General features: G+C 37.1%; 1 protein-coding gene across 2 annotated transcripts in view; it reads left to right on the forward strand.

Annotated features, from left to right (window-relative positions):
* RAD54B (RAD54 homolog B) overlaps window positions 1-1,244 on the forward strand; it is a 99,353-nt gene extending 98,109 nt beyond the window's left edge. Inside the window, exon 16 of one of the 2 annotated variants that reach the window (XM_064588119.1) lies at window positions 780-1,244. Coding sequence is in view for 1 of the 2 variants with exons in the window: in XM_064588120.1 (XP_064444190.1) it covers window positions 780-829 (50 nt within the window). In the remaining variant the exon portion in view is untranslated. The remainder of the gene's footprint in view (window positions 1-779) is intronic. The other variant, XM_064588120.1, reaches the window with a different exon arrangement.
* Window positions 1,245-25,840: the final 24,596 nt, after the last annotated feature.

Here is a 25,840-nt window from a genome sequence, read left to right on the forward strand (position 1 = left end):
TTGATGGGAGAAACACACACTGAGGCTTAGAGGATGTGAGTACCTTGTAGGCAAAAAGGATCTGCGTGAATTGGATCTGGAATGAGCCATTTGACAGGAAAAATGTGATCGACCTGGCATTTCATGTTGAGCCTTCAATCATTCCTATACCCTGAGATGTTTATGGCACCAGGCAAGTGTTCAACACATGTGAATGAAATGAAGAAATGAATGAATAAGGCAAATAATATAATACAAGAGAACTCCTTTCACTTTTTCAGCAAGGTGCTCTATGTCTTATTTCATTCATTTATTCATTCATTTTCCATACAGTGTTTGAAAACTTATGATAGTCTAGGTTTTTTTGTTGAACACCTAGATTCAGAGATGCTTATTCTCATTTCTGCAGGTTCTGCCATATGTAATTTTGGTGTGAGGAATGAGTGTGGAATCTAAGTTTTAGAAAATAGTTGGCCAGTTGTGACAACACTTAAATAATCCATTCTTTCTCCATTGATGTGCTATGTCACCCATATCCTGTAGGTTTATTTCTGGACTTCTTATGTTTTCTTTTTAATTACTATGTATTTACAAAGTTTATTGGTATTTAGAAGATCAAATTTCCCTATAGTACTCTTCTTTCTTAATATTTCATTGGTTATTCTATACCAATTATTTTTTTGGATGAGCTAAAATTATTTTGCCAATTGATTTTGGGGAAAAATGATATCTTTACAGTATTACAGTTCAGGAATATGGGCTGTCTCTCTAGATATTCATGTCTTCTTTTTTGTTCCTAGGAAGTGTGTTGTTTATGTGGAAGAAAACTGAACATTGCTGGCTCCCTTAGCAGTTCATATCTCTCCTCAGTCCTCACTCCTTAGAGAGGCCTTCCTAACCTTGCTATTTAAGTAGCATGTCCCCCTCCCTCCCCATAACTCTTTATTTTCCTTTGTTTTTCTTTATAGCACTTACTCTCTGACATAAATATTTGTTTTACATTGTATATGATCTCCCTCCCCTGGTAGAATGTAAGCTTTGTGTGGGAGGAGACGGGATGTCCTATTCACTGTTGTATCTTCAGCTCCCAACACTGCCTGGCACATTCTAGTGTGAATGTTTGTTGGCTGAATTGTATTACCACCCATCCCTTTCCAATTTTAGCATTTCGCCATATTTGTTACAGATTTGTTTTTAAAGAAATAAAACAACATAAAGTTGAAGGCTGCTTTGTATTTATCCCCAATCCTATTCTTCCTCTTCTCTCTTTGAGTCAAAATTCAAAGTTGTTTTTTTTTTAAATAAATGTTCATGTGCTTTCCTTCATATTTATGTAATATCAGCACAACACTATATAGAAATGTTTGCTCTTACTTTATTATTTTCTATTGAAGTATAGTTGACACACAATGTTACATTAGTTTCAGGTGTGTTTGCTCTTGTTTTTTAATTTCATGGAGAATGTGTATGTAAGAATATCAGTAAATGTATATATGTGTGTGACTATGTCTGCATATATATGCTTACAAATTGTCTTTTTTCACTCAGCATTAAGTTCTAGGGATTTACCCAGGCTGACATATGTATCTCTAGTTATTTCATTTTAATATTGGGTTAATAAAACACAATTTGTTTATCTGTTCTCCTATTGGTGAACTTTAATTAATTAATTAATTAATTTTTAATTTAATTTATTTATTTGGCAGAGAGAGAGAGAACAGGTGAGCACAAGCAGTGGAAGCGGCACAGGGAGAGGGAGAAACAGGTCCCCTGTCGAGCAGGGAGCCCAATGTGGGGCTCGATCCCAGGACCTGAGCCAAAGGCAGTTGCTTAACCAACTGAGCCACCCAGGCGCCCCACCTATTGGTGATCTTTTAGGTTGTTGCCAATTCTTCTGCAATTACATACATTGCTGCACTGAAAATACTAGTATATGTTGGAAGTGGATTGGCTGTGTATCTTTATCTTATTAGGTGTTGCCAAATTGCTCTGTGGAGTAGGTGTACCCCAACAAGGTCTGAGAACTTTTCTTGCTCCATATCCTTGCCAACACTTAGTGCTGAGAGACTATCTTTGTCTGTTCAGGCTGCCATAGCAAGATTGGATGGCTCCTAAACAACAAATTTATTTCTCACTGTTCTGGAGGTTGGAAGTCTGAGATCAGGGTGCAGCATGGTCAGTTTCTGGTGAAGGTCCTCTTTGGGGTTGTGGACTACTGACTTCTCATTGTATCCTCAAAGGGTGGAGAGCAGAAAACTCTCTGGGGTCTCTTTGATAAGGGCACTAATCCCATTTATGAGGGCTCCACCCTCATGACCTAATCACCTCTCAAAGGCTCCACCCCTTAACATGGGGGTTAGGATTTCAACACATGAATTTTGGGGGTATGAACATTCAGTTAATAGCATAGACTTTGAAGTTTCCAGTGTAATGGGTTTTAACTGAAATCTTTTTTTTATTTTTGAATTTTCCTGATTACCAATCAGGATAGGTATATTTCCTTTTTCTTTTTTTTTAAGTAAAATATAATATATTATTTATTTCAGGTGTATAAGTCTGTGATTCATCAGTCTTACACAATTCACAGCACTCACCATAGCACATATCCTCCCCAATGTCCATCACCCAGCCACCCCATCCCTCCCACCCGCCTCCACTCCAGCAACCCTCAGTTTGTTTCCTGAGATTAAGAGTCTCTTATGGTTTGTCTCCCTCTCTGGTTTCTTGTTTCATTTTTCCCTCCCTTCCCCTGTGATCCTGTCTTGTTTCTCAAACCTCATATCAATGAGATCATATGATTATTTTCTTTCTCTGATTGACTTATTTCGTTAGCATAATACCCTCTTGTTCCATCTAGTCGTTGCAAATGGCAAGATTTTGTTTTGTTTTGTTTTGTTTTGGATGGCTGCATAATATTCCATTGTATATATATACCACTTCTTCTTTATCCATTCATCTGTTGATGGACATCTTGGCTTTTTCCATAGTTTGGCTATTGTGGACATTGCTGCTATAAACACTGGAGTGCATGTGCCCCTTCAGATCACTACATTGGTATCTTTGGGGTAAATACCCAGTAATGGAATTGCTGGGTCGTAGGGTAGCTCAGTTTTCAACTTTTTGAGGAACCTTCATACTGTTTTCCAGAGTGGCTGTACCAGCTTGCATTCCCACCAATAGTGTAGGCAGGATAGGTGTATTTTCTTGTGTTAAGTAGGATGTTTGGATTTCCTCTTCTGTATATTGCCTGTTCATTCATGTTGTCCATTTCCTTGTTTTTCTTTCTGTTACTGATAGATAAGACTTTAAATATTTACTGATTTATTATTGATTAATATTGATTTAATTGTTTTAATAAATATTATTTTAATTAACAATTAAATTTAATTTTTATTGATATTGATTTAATTAATATTTATCTAATAATATTTAGTATTTTAGATGGCTAGTAATCCTTTGTCAGTTGCATGAGTTACAAATGTATCTTCTTCCAGCAATTTGTATTTCTTTATATATAGAATTCTTAAATTTTAATGTAGCCAAATGTGTATTTTCTTTGTGAATATGTGATTTTTTTTTGTTTGCTTATTTGGTCATTTATTTATTTATTTATTAAAAGATTTTATTTATTTATTTGACAGAGAAAGACACAGCAAGAGAGGGAACACAAGCAGGGGGAGTGGGAGAGGGAGAAGCAGGCTTCCCGCGGAGCAGGGAGCCTGATGCAGGGCTCGATCCCAGGACCCCGGGATCATGACCTGAGCTGAAGGCAGACACTTAATGACTGAGCCACCCAGATGCCCCTATTTGCTCATTTATTGAAGAAATTCTTTCTTGCCCTGAAGTCATAAAGAGGTTTTACAGTTTCTTCTAAAAGTTTTAAGTTTTATGTTTCACTACTTAAGTCTTTAATTCATCTGGAATTTAATTTTGCAAGTGATGTGAATGGGAATCCATATGTATTTTTTCTGCTTGCATAATTAATTGTCCCAATAATTATGAACAAATTCATCCCTTCCAACTGGAATGTAATGCCACACACAGTTCAAGTTTCCACAGTTGCATGCATAAGTTCTGCATTTTGTATTCTTTTATATTAGTTTGTTAGCCTAACCCTGAAGAAATATCACATTCTCTTCATTAGTGTAAGTTTGTAATAAGTCTTGACATAGGAAGGGAAAACCTCACCTGTTAGGCTTAAAATTTGTACCAACTTGTTCTTGATATTTTGCTCTTTTCCATGAATTTTAGTTTCAGCTTGTAAAGCTTTATAGAGATACTGACTTGTTCTTTGGTCACTCATTCTCTCCTTAGTCCATTTTAATAGTGATACAAATGTATTAAGAAAAATTTGAAAAGAATATCTTATCACCCCAGAAAACCACTATATGGTTGTATATTTTCTTGGATTCTGTTTTCTATACTAAATCTTAATTTTTTAATAATAAATCTGGTAATCTCTTCTTGGCTGAGACAGTTTCTTCTCCCTGCTCCTTCTTTCTGCTTCAGTCAGTCTTTGAACATCTTTCTGCTTCAATCTTTGAACATCTTCTAACAGCTCAGCCCCACCACGTTATAAATTATAATCCAAGTTTACAGCTATTTAAATACAGATTTTCTAAAAATAGCTCACATTGATCTTCATCCCCAGATCTTAATAGTTGAAACCATGTTGTGATGTTTTATTCTTTTGAGCTGACATATGACGTAATCTTTCCACCTAGTGTTTTCTAGCCTAAGTCTTTCTCAAATCTTGAGTGAAACAATGTCAGTGGTTCTGAGATACCTAACATCTAGGATGAACATTTAGTCATTTTCTCTGGGCAGGAAGGTAAGTTTTTCCATACCCTAAGATGCTGTAATTCTGTTGTCTCTTTGACTGTTAGTAAGCCTGCTAGCTGGACACACCATAAAATGCCAGAGAAAAGCTTAAAACTTCTACTTTGCTTAAAGTGCTGATGGGGTCATTTTGTGTTCTAGGAGTTTCTGTCCAGGTCAGTGTCAGTATCTTCTCCCTTCCGTGAATAAAAAAATGCAATTTTAATTGATGTTTAGAGTGTACTTTATAATGTGGATAAAATCCATGGAAACCTGGAAACAAACAAGTTCTGGCAAGATGTTTCTAGAAGAATACCAAATTCAAATTTGGAGGGTGGTGGTTCTCTGTTGGAGATGAGCTCTTCTGCTGGGACTCAGCTTCACTTGTTTCTACTGGGAACTCTCAGTGCTCTGATAATCAGATTGGCTCAGCTACGTTCCCTCTCAGAGAGGATTTTGGTGTCTCCCTTGGAATGAATTCCATTGGAGCCAGAACAGAAAACAGTTTTCTCCTTCTTGTAGCATTGCCACATTGTGTTCTTTCACCACTGTCTCAGGTCGGAAATTTTAGAGTTCTGTGCCATCAACCCCATTTTGAGAAGCACTGCCATGCCCTGTGGCCATGAGCAAAAATCTTGGTCAACAGAGACGTTTTATTTGGGTTCCAAGCTCACAGAGCTGATGAATGATTCCTGTGTAAAGACCTTTGATGGTACTAGGACTGGAGAGACCTCTCCCATGAATACAAAGAATGGGATTTAAATATAATACTATTTCTAGTATTCAGCATCTGTGTATACAATTTTTTCTTTATAAAATTGTGAAATACTTTAAAACATACAAAAAAGTATATAACACAACATTGTAATAACTACATCTGTACATCTCATACAACTTTACACAGTCATAACATCTTGCTGTGTTTGTTTAAATCTTTTTTCATTAAGGAATAAAACCTAACAAATATGGTAAACCCTCTTCTGACCTCATTCCTCTTCCCAGAAAGAATTAATATCCTGAATTTGGTGCTGACCATTCCCATACATATTTTTATATTTTGACCATACGTGTATTTGTCCATGAAGTTTTTATAGTGTTGTTTTATAATAAAATTTTATATAACTTTATATCAACCTAATCTTTCTACTCTACATATTAAAAAAAAGTTATACATGCTCACACAAGTAGCACTAGTTTTTAATTTTAATTGCTGAGTAGTATTCAATTGTGTGAATATACCGCAATTCATTATGTCTCCTATTGATGAACATTTAGGTTTCCAATTTTTTTTTTTTTGCTATTATAAGCAATGCTCCCAAATTTATTTTTGTCCATGTCTCCTTGTACACATTAACAAGACTTTCTCTCAAAGTGGACTCACTCAGCCATAAGATATGTCCATCTTTATGGTTAAATGACTCTCCAGAGAGGTTTTTGTCAATCTATATGGGAGTGAAATTGTTCTTATTGTTACTTAATTTTGTATTCCTTTAACTACAAGTGGAACTGAGTGTGTTTTATTTTTATTGACTGTTCAGATTTTTTCCTCAGAGAATTATCCACTTTAAACTTCAAATCCACTTAAATTTTAAACTTAAAATTGGATTGGACTTTCTCCTTTAAAAATTTTTTTGGTCTGAATTCTTTACATATTCTGAATACTAATCTTTTGTAATGGCAAATATCTTCTTTCAAGTGACTTGTATTTTCACTTTGTTACTAGTATCTTTTGATGTACAGAGGTTTTTAAATTTAGACTTTCCTTATAGTTTTACTTCTTGTATTTTGGTTAAAAATTATTTCCTACCCTAAAGTCATAAATACATTTTTCTATATGTTAGTGTTTTCCTTTTTACATTTAAGGATTTAATCTACCTGAAATTTATTTTCATACATGTTGTTTAATTGGGATCTGATTTTTCCTTTTTCCTTTATGGATCACCATTTATTCCAGCACCATTTATTGACTAGTTGATTCTCTTCCCATGATTTTTTAGTGTTATCTTTGACAAATATAAAATTTTTATATTTATGTTTCTGTTCCTAGGCTCTCTGTTACCTCTCATTGATATATTTGGCTATCCCTGTTCCAGTGCCATGCTGTTTAAATTAGTCACTATAGCTTAATGTCCAAATGTGTTCTTCTTCAAAATGTATTGGCTATTTTTTGGCTTTTTGCGTTTACATATAAATTTGAGAATTAGACTGTGAAGTTGCAACAAAGAACATTCTTGGTATTTTGCCTTTGCACCAACTTTTCTGGATTCATTTTGGGAGACTTGCTGTCTCAGTGATATTGGGGCTCCCCATCTATAAACATCCCATACTTCTCCATTTATTTACTCCTTCAATAATGTTTTGTGACTTTTCTTCCATAAAAATATTGCACATAAATTATAGATTTAGCCCTTGGCACTAGGTAGTATTTATTGTTTGTGAAAGACATGATGTTAGAAATTACTGTTTGCAAAAGAAATAAAAGGCATCTGAATCGGCAAAGAAGTTAAGCTCTCACTCTGCAGATGATATGACACTTTATGTGGAAAACCCAAAGACTCCACCCCAAAACTGCTAGAACTCATACAGGAACTCAGTAAAGTGGCAGGATATAAAATCAATGCACAGAAATCAGTGGCATTCCTATACACCAACAACAAGACAGAAGAGAGAGAAATTAAGGAGTCGATCCCATTTACAACTGCACCCAAAACCATAAGATACCTAGGAATAAACCTAACCAAAGAGGCAAAGAATCTGTACTCAGAAAACTATAAAATACTCATGAAAGAAATTGAGGAAGACACAAAGAAATGGAAAAACGTTCCATGCTCATGGATTGGAAGAACAAATATTGTGAAGATGTCAATGCTACCTAGAGCAATCTACACATTCAATGCAATCCCTATCAAAATACCATCCACTTTTTTCAAAGAAATGGAACAAATAATCTTAAAATTTGTATGGAACCAGAAAAGACCCCAAATAGCCAGAGGAATGTTGAAAAAGAAAAGCAAAGCTGGTGGCATCACAATTCCGGACTTCAAGCTCTATTACAAAGCTGTCATCATCAAGACAGTATGGTACTGGCACAAAATAGATCAATGGAACAGAAAAGAGAGCCCAGAAATGGACCCTTAACTCTATGGTCAACTAATCTTCGACAAAGCAGGAAAGAATTAGAAAAAAAGACAGTCTCTTCAACAAATGGTGTTGGGAAAATTGGACAGCCACATGCAGAAGAATGAAACTGGACCATTTCCTTACACCACACACAAAAATAGACTCAAAATGGATGAAAGACCTCAATGTGAGACAGGAGTCCATCAAAATCCTGGAGGAGAACACAGGCAGCAACCTCTTCAACCTCAGCCGCAGCAACTTCTTCCTAGAAACATCTACAAAGGCAAGTGAAGCAAGGGCAAAAATGAACTATTGGGACTTCATCAAGATAAAAAATTTTTGCAAAGCAAAGGAAACAGTCAACAAAACCAAAAGACAACTGACAGAATGGGAGAAGGTATTTGCAAATGACATATCGTATAAAGGGCTAGTATCCAAAATCTATAAAGAACTCATCAAACTCAACACCCAAAGAACAAAGAATCCAATCAAGAAATGGGCAGAAGACATGAACAGACATTTTTCCAAAGAAGACATCCAAATGGCCAACAGGCACATGAAAAAGTGCTCAACATCTCTCTGCATCAGGGAAATACAAATCAAAACCACGAAGCAATACCACCTCACACCAGTCAGAATGGCTAAAATTAACAAGGGAGGAAACGACAGATGTTGGCGAGGATGCGGAGAAAGGGGAACCCTCCTGTTGGTGGGAATGCAAGCTGGTACAGCCACTCTGGAAAATAGTATGGAGGTTCCTCAAAAAGTTGAAAATAGAGCTACCCTATGACCCATCAATTGCACTACTGGGTATTTACCCCAAAGATACAAACGTAGTGATCCAAAGGGGTACATGCACCCCAATGTTTATAGCAGCAATGTCCACAATAGCCAAGCTATGGAAAGAGCCAAGATGTCCATCAACAGATGAATGGATAAAGAAGTGGTATATATATATATATATATATATATATATATATATATATATATATACAATGGAATATTATGCAGCCATCAAAAAACCCTGAAATCTTGCCATTTGCAACGATGTGGATAGAACCAGAGGGTATTATGCTAGCGAAATAAGTCAATCAGAGAAAGACATGTATCATATGATCTCACTGATATGAGGAATTCTTAATCTCAGGAAACAAACTGAGGGTTGCTGGAGTGGTGGGGGGTGGGAAGGATGTGGTGGCTGGGTGATAGCCACTGGGGAGGGTATGTGCTATGGTGAGCACTGTGAATTGTGTAAGACTGATGAATCACAGACCTGTACCTCTGAAGTAAATAATACATTATATGTTAAAAAAAAAAAGATAGTAGGAAGGGAAAAATGAAGGGGGGGGAAAATCGGAGTGGGAGACGAACCATGAGAGATTATGGACTCAGAAACAGACTGAGGGTTCTAGAGGGGAGGGAGGTGGGGGGATGGGTTAGCCTGGTGATGGGTATTAAGGAGGGCACGTATTGAATGGAGCACTGGGCGTTGTACGCAGACAATGAATTATGGAACACTACATCAAAAACTAATGATGTGGGGCGCCTGGGTGGCTCAGCCGTTAAGCGTCTGCCTTCGGCTCGGGTCATGGTCCCAGGGTCCTGGGATCGAGCCCCGCATCGGGCTCCCTGCTCCGCGGGAAGCCTGCTTCTCCCTCTCCCACTCCCACTGCTTGTGTTCCCTCTCTCACTGCCTCTCTCTGTCAAATAAATAAATAAAATCTTAAAAAAAGAAAAAACCTAATGATGTAATGTATGGTGATTAACATAACATAATAAAATTAAAAAAAAATTACTGTTTGCTACTTGTTTTTTGCTGTTGCATAGAAAATTAGTTGATCTGTGCCTATTGATCTTGTATCCCAATAACTTGTTGAATTCTAATAGTTTATAATTCTCTGGGGTTATCTGTGTTGTTATATCATGAGTAATGACAGTTTTGTTATTCATTTGTAACTCTTATATCATTTTTTTCTTGTTTTCACTGTTAGCAGGGTCTTCCAGTACAGTGTTGGATAGAATCAGCGATAGTGGGCATCCTTTACTTTTTCTACTTTAAAGAGAATGGATCTAATATTTATCACTGAATAAGGTATTTGCTGTAGGTATTTGGTTGATTCCCATTCTCAGATTAAGGACGTTCTTTTCTATTCTTATTAATCCGATTAAAAAATGATGAATGTATTTTCAGTTGTAGCAAATGCATTTTCTGCAACTATTGAAAGAATCGTGTAACTTTCTTTGCTTTGTTAATGAGGTAAATTACATTAATAAATTTTCTAATATTATACCATGTATCTCTAGAATAAACCCAGTTTAGTCAAGAGGAATTTTTTATATATTCAGATTTTAAAGATTTTATTTTTTATTTATTTGGGGAGGGTGAAGGGCAGAGGGAGAGGGAGAGAATCTCAAGCAGACTCTGCTGAGCATGGAGCCCCACACAGGGCTTGATCTCACCACTCTGAGATCATAACCTGAGCCAAAACCAAGAGTGGATGCTTAATCGACAGAGCCAGCTAGGTGCCCCTGTACATATTCAGATTTTAAGAAACTTTTTTTAAAATTTAAATTCAATTAGCCAACATATAGTACATCACTAGTTTTTGATGTAGTGTTCAACGATTCATTATTTGTGTATAACACCCAGTGCCCTCCTTAATGCCCATCCCCCCATCTCCCTCCCTTTCCACAACCCTCAGTTTGTAAGAAACATTTTTTTAAAGACTTTTGTATTTATGTTCATAAATGAGATTAGTCTATAATTTTCCTTTGGTTTTGGTATAATGGTTATATTAGCTTCATTAAATGAACTGTAGAATTTGTCTTACTTTTATATGCTCTGGAACATAAGATTGAGATTGCCTTCTTTGAGTATTTGCTAGAATTTGCCTGTGAAACTCAGGTTTGGTGTTTATGGCACATGTGTGTGTACATGTGTGTGTTTAAGAGGGGTAGATTTTTTAAAACATTGAAACACTTTCTTTAATGGTTATTGGTTTATTTAGGTTTAGAAAATTTCTCCTTCAGGATATTACCAACTGAGATTGATGAGTTCATCCAATCACAGATCATCAAAACAGTAGTGTTCCTGCCTAGGAGTTTTAGGAAGTTGTTTTGTACTGTAAGCAGAAAAACTGAGCTCCAAATGAGCACATTCAGCTTTGGAAAACTACATTATTTAACCTAGGCTGTTTTGTTTTCAAATTTAGAAGTTTAAAAATAAAATACTTTGTATTCTAAAAAAAAAAAAAAAAAAAGAAAATTTCTCCTTCAGTCAGTTTTGGTAAGTTATAGTTTTCTACAATTCATTTCCAAATATATATCATTTTCAAATAATTGGCAAGAAGTTATATATTTCTTATGCTTTTTAATATCTACTTCTTCTGCAGTTGTATCCCCTTTTTTATTCCTAGTATGTTTGCTTTTTTTTCCTAATAAATCTTGCCACTGTCTATTTTTTTTTTTAAGGTTTATTTCTTTTAGAGACACAGAGCATGTGAGCAGGGGGTGGGGGAGAGGGAGAAGGAAAGAGAGAATCCTCAAGTGGACTGAGCATGGAGCCCAAAGTGAGGCTCCATCTCATGACCCTGAGATCATGACCTGAGCCGAAACCAAGAGTTGGACGTCCAACTGACTGAGCCACCCAGGCGCCCCTTGTCTATTTTATTAGTCTTAAAAAAAAAACAAAAAGAACTCAACATTTGGTTTTGTTGGTTATGCTATTAACTTCTTGTTTTCTGACTCATTAATTTCTGTTCTTATTTTACTTCTTATTCTTTATGTTTCTTTGGGCTTGGTCTGTTCTTTTTCTAATGTTTAAGTTGAATACTTTGTCCATTCATTTTCAGCATTTCTTGTTTTTTAAGGCAAACATTTATAGGGCATCCCAAAGGAAGAAATGACCCCAAATACCAGGCTCACCTTCTGGAGTTCCTTTTCCGGGTCTTGGCTGTGTCAGTCTTCACGGCCTCCTTACAATCTCCAAACCATTCAAGTAGACTTACTTTGTTGAGGTATATTGTTGAAGTCATTGTTGTAAATACTGTTGAGGTAATTCTTGAGGTATAATCCATATACAGTAAACTGCATATATGTAAAATGTACAGTTTGATATATGTATATAACCTTGAAACCATTACCAAAATCAAAATAATAAACATTTATCACTCCCAAAGGTTTCCTTGTGTCCCTTATTAATCCCTCCTTCCCTACCCTCTGCCTCATCCCAGCTCCCCATCTTCAGACAACCACTGATCTACCTTCTGTCACTGTAAACTAGTTTGCATTTTTAAGAACTTTATATAAATGAAAGCGTGGACATATTTACTTTTTTTTTTTCTGGATTCTTTCACTCAGCATAATTATCTTAAGATTTGTCTGTGTTGTTACATCTATCAATAGTTCACTTTTTAAAACTGAGCAGTACTCCCATTATACACACACACACATACACACAACCACAGTTTGTTTATCCATTCCCCTCTTGATGGGCGTTGGATTATTTCCAGTTTCGGGCTCTTACAAATAAAACTGCTATGAATATTTACGTAAAAGTCTTTTGTGTGGACATATACTTCTATTTCTCTAGGGCAAATATTTAGGCATGGAATAGTTGGGTCCTGTGGTAGGGGTGTGTTTAAAATTATTTTGCCTTGTTGTTCTCAGCAGTGTAGTCAGTTGTATTACTTAAGTTACTATTATAAGAAGTAGAAGTTCCCTATATTTTTTTCTTGTATGTTTGTGGTTTCTTTTTTTGTTTTGTTTTCTCTTTCTTTCTTCCTTTCTCTTTCTTTCTTTCTCTCTTTTTTCTTTTTAAGTTTCTTAAAAGGAGTGAGGTATCTAACTTACTTTTCCCTAGATGGTTGGTCAGTTGTCCCAATACCATTAATCCCATACATTTGGCAGTAATGTAAATAAATTGATACTGAACATGTACTTTTAAAACTCATTAGAATACTGGAAGAAGATTTGGAAATCTTGTTAACCAAAATAAACAAACAGAGGTTTGTGGGATGTTTGGAAAGGCAACAAGGAAGTGAACCATTCCCAAATGAAACATTAATTATGGTTATTTTGAGGATATTTTTTGCCATACTTAATAGAAGAACAGAAAACAAAAGACATTTTAACCTCAAATATTTATCTCAGACAATAACTTTATGTAGTCTGTTCTTTTTCCTCAATAACAATTATGAAATTTAAGAAAACAAAGTTGTTATTTTGAATTTTAATGTTAGATGTGAAATGGGGATTAAAAAATGAAATAGTCTTTCAAGTAGATCAGTGTGAAAGTGTATAAAACACAGACTTGCTGCAATTCTCTTATATGATTCATAGTTTAGAAACAAACATTTCTCTCTTTTTTGATTTCCTGATATTTTCCCCAAGTTAAAATAAATCATCCATGAAGTGGCAAAATTTACATTTCTTCACTGGAAAAAGGAGCTGCTACTGTTAGTTCTTTTAGATTTTATTCCCAGTATATGTGGTGTGAACTTTTTGACTACCATATTAAGATAGTTCTTGGATATTGTTATTTTCTCTTGCAACCTTATTATAATTACTACAGAGGAAATATAACTCTTGCTCAAGAACTGTGGATTGTACCTGGGATTTAAATATTTAACATTTTCATAAGAAAATGAACTTAATATAATGCATGATTTGTGCAAAATATAAATTTGCTTTTAAGAAGATTACATGAACTCGTTTCAAATACTGCAAACTCCGTTATAAATTTTTTTCTGTATGACTTCTCTAAGCTTTGAGCTATCTTAATCCAAAAGTATTTTAATTTCTTCATTCAGCTACCGTTTGTTTACTCATTTATTCAATAGATGTTCATTGATGCTATAAATGAAGCCTAGGCACTGTTGTAGATATTGAGGATACAATGTGGAACAAATACAGACAAGGTCTCTCATCTTATGGGCTGTATGTTCTAGTGGGATAAACAGACAGTAAACACACAAATACACAAGTAAGATAATTGCAGGTAATAATAGATACTGTGAAGAAAATTAATTGTGTAAGAAGAGGAAGAATGACTGAGGTGGGCAGCATACGAGAGCATGGCTCCCTAATACATACTGAGGACCAATGCCAGGCCCTTTGGACTATGTGAATCCAAAATGGTGCCTAAGATGGGCTTTGGAGAAGGGCAGACCTAGGATTTAATCCATGAGTTAATATTGCTTCAGCCTCAGAGCCCCTCCCTTGCATAGCCCCTGTGAGTGAAGGGAGTTGCAGTGTTCTGGATGGTGAGGGAAAGCCAGCAGCAACCAGGACGCATTTTCTATGTAAGCTTTCCAGGGGAATTGTCTAAATCTATCTCAGAAGAAAGGGACTTGCATATGTAAGAGTCAAGTAATCAGTGGTGGTTTCTATTTTATTTGGAATATTCACTTTCATACCTACTTCTGTATTTGTACATTTGAATTCTATTTCTTTGAGACCCTCCCTAATCCAACTTGGATAAGCTTTAAGCCTTGCAGAACTTGGGTTTGTTCCTATCTTGGCCATTGTCAATCTGTATGACTCTGGATAAGCTATTGAAATTCACTATGCTTCAGTTTCCTTGTTTATAAAATGGTAATCATCAAGTTGTGTGAGGATTAAATTAATTAAATAATATTTTAAATGTTATGTACAACATCTGGCACATAGTAAGTGGTTACATAGTAAGTGGTTATTAAGCTATTAAGTTATAACAATAAGCTGTTATTATTATAAATTATAATTATAAACCCTCAAAGGATTTATAATTTTGGTGGAGAAACAAAATTAGCAGACATAGGTCCATAGGACACTTGTATACAGAACAGTATAGAGGTTGAATATATGGGCTCTAGAGTCAAGTAAACCTATTTAAATCCTAGTTCTGTGACAAATTTGCTGTGTGACCTTAAGCCAGTCACTTAAATTCTCTGAGCCTCAAGTTCCTCATTGGTAAAATGGGGATAATAGTGGTGCATGAAAAATCTTTAATAACATTAAAGCATTTAAATTAGAGAAATTCTCTCACATAAGTAAGAGAGCTTCATGAGAATGTCTATTGCTTCTCTGTTTGCAGTGGAGAAAAATTGGAAACATAACCCAGCTTTTAAAACAAGTTGTATTACTCATACAATGGAATATACAGGAATTAAAATGAATGAACTAGATTTATGGTTTTAATAATAATAAACCTAAAAGCATAGTATTGACTAAGAAAAAAATTATACCATGTTATGTACACTGATGACACTCATGTTAAATTTCAAAAACTCACATAAAATATTACCATATATTGTTTAAGAATATATATGTTTTGATTATCTATTGCTTCATAACAGACCACCCTAAAACTTACGGCTTAAATCAAGAAAAAGTATTTTTGGCCTAAAATTCTGCAGTCTGGGCTCAAGTCAGCTGGGCAGTTCTGCTGGTTTTACTAGTCACTTAGTGGCTGGCAGTCATCTAGAGCTGGGGTCAGTGCCACCTAGGACAGCTGGATTTTTCTCTTTCTCCATGTAGTTTTGGGATTTCTTATTCCCGTGTAGCCTTTACATGTGGACTCTACATGTGGTCTGTCACATAGACTGTGTTTCTTACATGGCAGGTCAGGGTTCCCACAGTGCAAAAGTAGAAGCAGACAAGAATTCTTAAAGCCTAGGCATGGAACTGGCCCAGTGTCCATCCCATCACTTACAGACCAGCTCAGGCTCTAGGGAGGGTGTCTACTGAATGATGTGAATTCTGGGAGATGTGGCTCATTGGAAGCAGCTAATGTAACAGAGCACCAGAGTGTGTGTGTGTGTGTGTGTGTGTGTATGTGTAATGAACATAACGTAGTCAGGATACACACAAATTTATAATTTTAGTTGCCAATGGCCTGGAAGGGAGAGTAATGGGACTGGGGAAAAAAGAATTTCCAGTACCCCATAACATTGTAATTCTCTAAAATTCAATCTGAAATAAACACGACAGGTATTATAACATTACCCTTCATACTTCTTTTTTAAACTAAAAAGTTCAATAAACTGTAGTTATTATTAATTTATAGGGAGGTTTAGTGAATTCAGTAAAGTTGCAGGATAAAAAATCAATGTACAGAAATCTGTTGCATTTCTATACACCAATAATGAAGCAGCAGAAAGAGAAATTAAGAAAACAGTCCTGTTTACAATTGCACCCAAAATAATAAGATACCTAAGAATAAATCTAACCAAAGGGGTGAAAGACCTATACCCTGAAAAAAAAATTTTTTTTTAAAGATTTTATTTATTGGGCGCCTGGGTGGCTCAGTCGTTAAGCGTCTGCCTTCGGCTCAGGTCATGATCCCAGGGTCCTGGGATCGAGTCCCACATCGGGCTCCCTGCTCGGCAGGAAGCCTGCTTCTCCCTCTCCCACTCCCCCTGCTTGTGTTCCTGCTCTCGCTACCTCTCTCTCTGTCAAATAAATAAATAAAAATCTTTAAAAAAAAAAGATTTTTATTTATTTATTTGACAGAGAGAGACACAGCGAGAGAGGGAACAGAAGCAGCGGGAGTGGGAGAGGGGAAGCAGGCTTCCCGCTGAGCAGGGAGCCCGATGCGGGGCTCGATCCCAGGACCCTGGGATCATGACCTGAGCCTAAGGCAGATGCCCAATGACTGAGCCACCCAGGCGCCCCTATACTCTGAAAATTATAAAACACTGATGAAAGAAATTGAAGACAAAACAAAGAAATGGAAAGACATTCCATGCTCATGGATTGGAAGAACAAATATACTTAAAATGTCTATATTACCCAAGGCAATCTACACGTTTAGTGCAATCCCTATCAAAATACTGATAGCATTTTTCACAGAACAAACAATCCTAAAATTTGTATGGAACCACAAAAGATCCTAAATAGCCAAAGCAATCTTGGAAAAGAAAAGCAAAGCTAGAGGCATCACAATTCCAGACTTCAAGTTTTATTACAAAGTTGCAATAATCAAAGCAGTATGGTATTGGCACAAAAATAGGCATGTAGATCAATGCAACAATAAAAAATCCAGAAATAAACCCACAACTATATGGTCAATTAATCTTTGACAAAGCAGGAAGGAATATCCAATGGGAAAAACATAGTCTCTTCAACAGATGGTATTGGGAAAACTGGACAGCAACATGCTGAAGAATGAAACTGGACCATTTTCTTACAGCAAACACAAAAATAAATTCAAAATGGATTAAAGACCTAAATGTGGGACCTGAAACCATAAAAATCCTAGAAGAGAACACAGGCAGTTATTTCTCTGACATTGGCCATAGCAACTTTTTTCTAGATAGGTTTCTTGAAGCAAGGGAAGCAAAAGCTATTAGGACTACATCAAAATAAAAAGCTTCTGCACAGCAAAGGAAACAATAAATCTAAAAGGCAACCTGTGGAATGGGATAAGATATTTGCAAATGACATATCCAATAAAAGGTTAGTATCCAAAATTTATAAAGAATTGATACAACTCACCACCCCTAAAACAAATATCCAATGAAAAAATGGGCAGAAGACACGAACAGACATTTCTCCAAAGGAGATATACAGATGGCCAACAGACATATGAAAAAATGCTCATCATCACTTATCAGAGAAATGCAAATAAAAACTACAATGAGATATCACCTCACACCTGTCAGAATGGCTAGAAACACAATACAAGAAACAACAGGTGTTGGCGAGAGTGTGGAGAAAAAGGAAGCCTTGTATACTGTTGGTGGGGATGCAAACTAGTGCAGCCACTGTGGAAAACAGTATGGAGGTTCCTCAAAAAGTTAAAAATAGGACTACCTTATAATCCAGCAATCACACTACAGGGTATTTACCCAAAGAATTACAAGAACACTAATTCAAAGGAATACCTGCACCCTATGTTTAGTTCATAGTAGCATTATTTACAATAGCCAAGATATGGAAGCAGCCCAAGTGGATGAGTGGATAAAGAAGATGTGATATAATATATATCTGATATATATTATATATATGTAATATATATATAATTTAGATCTATATAATGGAATATTACTCAACATCATAAAGAATGAAATCTTGCCATTTGCAACAACATGGATGGAGCTAGAGATAATGCTAAGTGAAATAATAAAGACAAATATATGTGTCATTCATGTGAAATTTAAGAAATAAGCGAAGGGAAAAATAGAGAGACAGAGACAAATCAAGAAACAGACTCTTAACTATAGAGAACACACTGATGTTCACCAAAGGGGAGGTGGGTGGGGGATGGGTGAAATAGGTGATGGAGATTACAGAGGGCAATGTGATGAGCACAGGGTGATGTATGGAAATGTTGAATCACTATATTGTACACCTGAAAGTAATATAACACTGTTTATTAACTAACTGGAATTAAAATAAAAACTTAAAAATAAAGAAATATATATAGGGAGGTTTAGGTTAGTAACCCAATAATCTGGCATGCTTTGTTTCTAGGAACAATGTCTTTCCTTCATACCAAGGCTCTTTGCATGGGAATACATCTCCTCTAATTATCACAGAAACAGGCAACCTCAAGGTCAAAGTTTTAAATATGCTGATTGAATGTAGCTTCATAAACAGTATGATATTGAATGTTGAGTTTTATAGTATGATGAAAGCAAATGTGCTTATAATTATTCAATTCCTCCAAGATTTCCCTGTATCATTGGAGAACAACACAGAGTGACATAAATGACAGGCTGTGCATGAGGCTGTTACAAATATGAAGATCAATGTGTACTGCAAACATCAGTGAAAGCTTCAGGGGGATGTGTGATGTGAATTAGACCTTGGCGATTGGGTAGGTTTGGACAAGTGGATCAGATGTCTCGGGTTTCAAGATGTCAGAGGAAAGGGGAAATGTTCTAGAAGAGTGAGAATCCAAGTGTAAGAGGTTGGGTAGGGGAACATAAGAAGATCCTTAAGAAGAGCCTCAGTGAAGTGTTGAAGAGTCATAAGAGCATCTGAACAATAACATAAAATTTGAAATTTCATTTAAATGAAAAACTTTATTTATATTGAAAAATGATGTTATATTTTGTCTCTGTTACTAGTTAATTTTATATTCCAGCTGGCTAAGCCTTTGGCCCTGAAGTGACAAAATAGAGAAAGCAATTATTCCATGTTGGCACTGAATCCTGGGGTCACAACTCTGAGAAGTGACTTAGTCAGTCATGACTTGCCCAAACAATTAAGACTAGGGCTGACTCATTAGTGGTCTGTTTTATTAATAAATGGTTATTCAACTAACAGGGAATACTTCCCAGATGATGAGTATGCCTAGAAATCAACTTAATAGGCCGTGGGTAGCCCTGAATGTTGGGGCAAGAATTGCCCACGGGAGTGGGGGTTGTCTACCACTCTCTAGGCAGTATCTGTAGACAATAGATATTGCACTGAAATTTGTGCTTGTATGGCTAGACATGGGAATGAGAAGCTTCAATAATGAAATGGAGGAAGTTTTAAAAATATTTAATATTGAACAAAAAAAATTCCTTTAAGAAGAGAGTTTCATGTAACTGCTCTGTTTAGGCGGTTTGAATTAATGGCCTCCTGTCCAACATAAGCCTGGGGCAGTCTTGGGCACCCATGATTTAACACCACTTTAAAGAATGGACATCAGAGAGCAACAGGGCAGATCGTTACAAACAACTTCAGGAGCCAAGAGCCAAGAACCATGGACAGATTAGAGTCCAGGAGAGGCCAGCAGGCAGAGTGTGGCAAATCAGACATCTGGCCAGGACCAATTGAGGTTTGTGTTACTGTGGGAGAAAGCTGGTCTCTGGTGACTCAGTTTGGACCAAGTATTTGTGTATTGTTCTACCCTGGCTGACAAAACTTGGGTTTTGTTTGTGTATTGTTCTACAAAGGCTAGCACTTGGGTTATAGTTAGAAATGCTAGCAGGATGCATGAAGTGCTTAAGTTATTCTCTTGAGATAAAAAAAATTTTAATCCCCTGGTCCCTTCCCTTCCTTTCTGTTCTGGTCCCTTCCCTCCCCTGCCCTCCCCTTCGCTTCCCTCCCTTCCCCTCCCCTCCCCTCTCCTGCCCTTCCCTTCCCTCCCCTTCTCTTCCCTTCCCTTTCCCTCTCTCCCCACCATAAGTGTAATAAAAATAGTGGAACTTTTAAAGCTGTATATGTAGTTTTCATGTGGCTAACTCTAATTACATGTCCAAAGTAATGAAGTTAAAATGTCATGGTAAGTTTTGGATATAAGATTAATGGCAAACTATGACATTAAACACATAGTTTAAGGCAATGATCTCTGAAGATTTTTGATTATGTAAGTTGTAACTCCATCACAATTTTTGAGTATGCACCCCCACTATATGGAATTTATTTATTTATGCACTATATACATTTACTACTGTACTAATTGAAGTTCTTTCTTATATATTTTTCCATACTCTAATGGATCAATTTACATATTTTAGGGATACACGAATCCCCTCCCCCACCAATCCCACCAGCTTCACATAATGGTTTGAATAGTTAACTAGTTTAAAGAAAAGTTAAAAAAAATTTTTTTTCTTAATCCTAATCATGGGAGAAGAAATGATCTATGATTTTCAGAATTTAATGTTTGTTATCAATATTGTACTTTCTGAGCCTACCCCTGATCTCATAAAACCAATAAATAAAATCTCAAGAAATAGTGAGGTGGAATAGGGGGTTCTTTCTGTTGCGAGGTGGTGTAAGGCAAGAAGTCAGGGATAGAGGAAAAATTCTTTTTAAATTTAATTTTAATTTTATTGTGTATCTACCTTGTGTCAGAAATCAGGGACATGAAGCTATAGAGGAAATGGTCTTTCTCTTTAAGTTGCTTACAAAAGTCTTAGTAACTTAGAGAAATTTATCTTTTTTGGAGGGAAGAGCCAGATAACCCCAGCCATTTAAGCATTAGCTAAATCCACATGAAAGGGAACAAAATGGGTAGAAACAGAAAAGTTATTACCACAGATTAAGGAATATTAGTTGACTATTCTGTGCCGGCTCTTTTATATATGTCATCGCCTTTGATACTCAGGAATTCTGTAAGATAGGCATTGCTATCACTGTTTTACAGAGGAGAAAGGGCAAGCTCGATAGATGAAGTAGTTTGTATAAGGTCAATAGCCGATAAGTGGAATATCTAGGATTCCAAGCTGATATAGTTACCATTTATTGTTTCAGGCAGTGATGAGTGTTTTATTTGTATTATCTTATTACGTTGCCAGAACAACCCTATGAACTGCTATTATTTTGCCCAGTTTACAGATAAGGAATCTGGGATTTGGAGAGCTGCTCATGGTGCACAACCACCTAGTGGCACAATGATCATTTGACCCCTTTCTTTGATTTTGCTTCTTTTGGTGATGGAACAAGGTGCCAGGGCAAGGCTGAGACAGACCCAGAAGCCAAGGAGCAGCCTGTGGTGTGAAGGGAGTGCTCTAAATGGGAACTGCTTGCTTAGAGGCTCATTTATAGCAAAAGCACTATAGGATTTATATAAGTAGTTGTACAGGCTTTAGCTAAATGTTCAGTAAATTCGTTTTTAGTTTTACCCATAGGTCATGAGTATTACATCTTCCCAGGAAACTTCTAGGTATAAAGGCCCAATTTAAGAACAATGGCAAGAGATAGTGTCTGATACAAATTTTATTGACTCTACTGACCGTCTCCACCCTGGTGCCCAGATCACTGGTGCCCTGGCTGACAGAAACCCCCTATTGGATTTATTCTGCCTCCTTAGAAGGATGATGTTAATCAAATTTATTTCTAGCCTGTTCTTAAAACTTGTCATCCACATTCATTCTCATTATCCTTCTTGCGGTCTTCTGAGTCATCTCACCTGAAGGTCTTAGAGCTGTGCTTCATTTGAGGTGCTGTGGGCAACCACGTAGGCAAATAATGTTTATTCTTTCCTGATCTCATAAAAGTAGAATTGTGACTCAGTTACATTCTCCAGAGAGCCAAACTTTTATTCATATCTGTCTGGGCAAAGAGTTTGTCACACAAACAGTGGGGGGTTGCTAAGCAATGTAATACACACTTCATTGTAGCAGCAATGGTGTTGTTTGCTCTCAGCGCCGTGATATATGGGGGATTCCAGGCTAACATCCTGAGGACACAGGTATAGTGAGGTCCAGAAGGTCCAGACGTGATGTCCTTTGGTTTGAGCCCCAGGTTTTCCTTTCTCCTTTCCAAATTCCTTTGTAATCAGGAGTGAAATAGAAGTAAGAATCAGAGAGGGTGCTGATGAGCTGTTTAGTGCTTAGTATGTCTGTTACCTAAGATATCAACATATCTGGGCTGTGTGTGTGGTGGAGGGGAGAGAAATAATTTAGTTCTACAAACATAATGACTAACTTCTACTGGTTCTTTAGGTTTCAGCTTAAATATCACTTTTCCCCAAAAGCCTCCCAAGAGTGAATTAGGTGTCTCCTGGTATGGATATTTGTTGTTGTTCCTGGTTGTTAATATCCAAAACCCCTACTGAATTTGGGGAAAAGTTCCCCGAATGTGTAGTATTTGTGGGATCCCTTCCTCTTCTCATGGAGAAGCTGGATGGGGGCAGATTTCTCTCCTACCCCCTGGCAGTCCAAGTCTCATCCAATCAGATCCTATTTTCTGGAATTTTGGATTGTGAGTGACTGACACAGATACAAAAGAGATGGCTAGAAATCATTTCCTATTTCCAGGGGCAGGGATAGTTGCCTCTTGGAAGGATTGTTCCTCCCACGTGGTGTTTGAAGCCTTTGGAGGTGCTCCCCATTTAATGAGCTTCTTCATCTAGCTTTTCAGATCCTATAGGTCCCCTAAAAAGCCGCCCCCCCCCCCAGCCTTTCAAGGAATCTTTTTCTTTGCTTAAATCAGCCAGATTAACTCCCAAACTTGACCCAGGAACCCTGGATGAGCCACTCTCTCATGAGCTCCCAGGGTATCTGTATTAGTTTGTTATGGCTTTCCTGACAACTTATCATGAATTTTGTGGATTAAAACAACAGAAATTTATTTTCTCACAATTCTAGAGGCCAGAAGTCCAAAGTCAGTGTCAATGAGCCAAAATCAAAGTATTGGCAGGGCCATGCTGCCTCAGAAAGGGAAAATCCCTTCCTTGCCTCTTCCAGCTTCCAGCTTCTGGTGGCTGCCATCATCCCATGGCTTATGGCCTGTGGCTGCTCACTCCAGTCTCTGTCCCTGTGGCCACATTGTCTTCTCCTCTTCTCTGTGTGTTAAATCTCCCTCTGCCTGTCTTTTATAAGGATATTTGTGATTCCATTTAGGGCCCACCCAGATAATCCATAATAATTTCCCCATCTCAAGATCATTAACTTAATTATATCCACAAAGACCCCCCCCCTTTTTTTTTGGTCATATAAACATTCACAGGTTCCAGGGATTGGGTTGTGGATATCTTTTGGTGGCCATTTTCAATCTATTGCACAGTACCCTCAGTTTACCCCTCTGTAGTTCAGATCGGTTTACTTGTCTGTCTCCCTTACTAGACCGTGAACTCCTGGATCTGAGAAACATTCATCTTGCCTATCATTTATTCCTGGTGCCAAGCTTCTGGTAGGCACACAAAGATACTTATTGAATGAATCAATAAACAAGTTAAATCCAAGATAGTAATCATTATTGCATCCTTTTTTCAACACAAAGTTTGAAATTTAAGACTTTAGGGGCAAATTTTCTCTTGTAATAGGCATGTTGATATCAACACTGTCTCTTGGTTTAACTGAGTTAGTTTTGCTTTCAAACCTCTCATGGTGCTCCTTACAGGACCAAGCCAGCAGACATGAAGCTTGTGCATCACATCCAACTCCCGGGGCAGACACTACCTCCTGATCATGGCTCCTCTCTCAAAAGCCCAAACACTGTCTTAGAATCCTTGACCTAGCATTCCCAGGCAGATGTTCCCTATCAAATGAAGTTGGCCTGCAAGATAAAATTTTTCACATCATCATAACCAGAAGATAAAAAGCCAACCTCCTCAGTCTGGTCTCACTTGCGTAGCCACTTTCTCATTATTTCCAACATTAACTCTCTTTTTCAGCTGGGGTCGATCATTCTCTACTCTAAGTTCAGAATGTTCTTCTCTCTTTCCTGCCCAGATAGTAGCCCCCCTTTAGGTTCCAGTGCAAGTCCCCACATCAAACAGATTTTTCTTTAACCTTGACACATATAGTCATTTCTCTTCATGCTGCTAAATGCAATTTGTTTTCTCCCCACGTCTCTAGTTATAATCAGTAACTACTTTCCCCAGTAAGGTTCCTTTACTTACTCCATCATACTGACATTTAATTTATTATCTCTCCCCACATTCCAATATGTTAAATACTTCGTTTCTATTCTGAGTTGCTCAGAGGAGACTCTCAAGACCTGCCAAAGGCTCTGTCAGTTGCCAAGTGCTGCTGATGTGACCCCGAGCTACATTACCTCTGGTTAGAGCCAGGTTTCAGGTGTGTCTGGTTCTGACCAATTGGAATCTGAACTCTGTTTCTGGGCCAAGTTGGAAGGATCAAACTTCCAATACAAACAATGTAGTCACTAATCAATATACTCTTTCCCTGCCTTCATCATGGAGAATATAGCAGATGTTTCCCCATGATTTTTTCAGCTGCATTATGTGCCACCAAACCCACTTAACCTTGGAGAAATGACAATGTGCAAATAAATTACCAAGCTGTTGTCTTGCTTCAGAATTATGGGTTTCGGTTATCAAATATATAATAATAAATAGGTACAGATGGTCATGTACCATCTTTCTTACAGGAAGATAAACCTAAAGTGGGACCTATCACCTAAACCTGGTTTATGATGGTATGTGGTTTTGATGGTATGTAGTTGAACATTTTTTTTTTTTATTACTCAAGGCTGCCCTGGTTTGGATGTAGTTATTTTTAAATTTTTGGTAATTGTTGTGATCTCTGGGATCAATTTGATAGGTTTAATACTGTGTTCATAATGATACATAGGTGATGGTAGAGTCAGACTCTGCTAGAAATGGCTCTTAGGTGGATGAGCCTCCTAAGGCAAGGGAAACAAAAGCAAAAATAAATTATTGGACTACATCAAAATGAAAAGCTTCTGCACAGCAAAGGAAATGACCAAAAAAACTAAAAGACAACCGGGCGCCTGGGTGGCTCAGTTGGTTAAGCGACTGCCTTCGGCTCAGGTCATGATCCTGGAGTCCCTGGATCGAGTCCCACATCGGGCTCCCTACTCGGCAGGGAGCCTGCTTCTCCCTCTGACCCTCCCCTCTCTCATGTGCTCTCTCTCTCTCATTCTCTCTGTCTCAAATAAATAAATAAAATCTTTAAAACAAACAAACAAACAAACAAACAAAAAAACTAAAAGACAACCTACTGAATGGGAGAAGATATTTGCAAGTGACATATTCAATACAGGGTTAGTACCCAAAATATATAAAGAACTTATACGGGCGCCTGGGTGGCTCAGTCGGTTAAGCGACTGCCTTCGGCTCAGGTCATGATCCCAGCGTCCTGGGATCGAGTCCCGCATCGGGCTCCCTGCTCTGCGGAGAGCCTGCTTCTCCCTCTCCCCCTCCCCCTGCTTGTGTTCCCTCTCTCGCTGTGTCTCTCTCTGTCAAATAAATAAATAAAATCTTTAAAAAAAAAAAAAAAAGAACTTATACAACTCCACACAAAAAATCAAATAATCCAATTAAAAAAAAACAGGGCAGAAGACACAAACAGACATTTCTCCCAAGAAGATAGACATACAGATGGCTAATAGACAAATGAAAAAATGCTCATCATCACTAATCATCGGAGAAATCCAAATCAAAACCACCATGAGATGTCACCTCACACCTGTTAGAATGGCTAAAATAAAAAATACAAGAAGCAACAAGTATTGGTGAGGATGTGGGGAAAAAGGAACCCTTGTGCACTGTTGGTGGGAATGCAAACTGGTG

The sequence above is a fragment of the Mirounga angustirostris genome, unplaced genomic scaffold (assembly GCF_029215605.1).
Source record: "Mirounga angustirostris isolate CCGP_5_RB_7025 unplaced genomic scaffold, mMirAng1.0.hap1 SCAF_4, whole genome shotgun sequence".
Lineage (NCBI taxonomy): Eukaryota > Metazoa > Chordata > Mammalia > Carnivora > Phocidae > Mirounga > Mirounga angustirostris.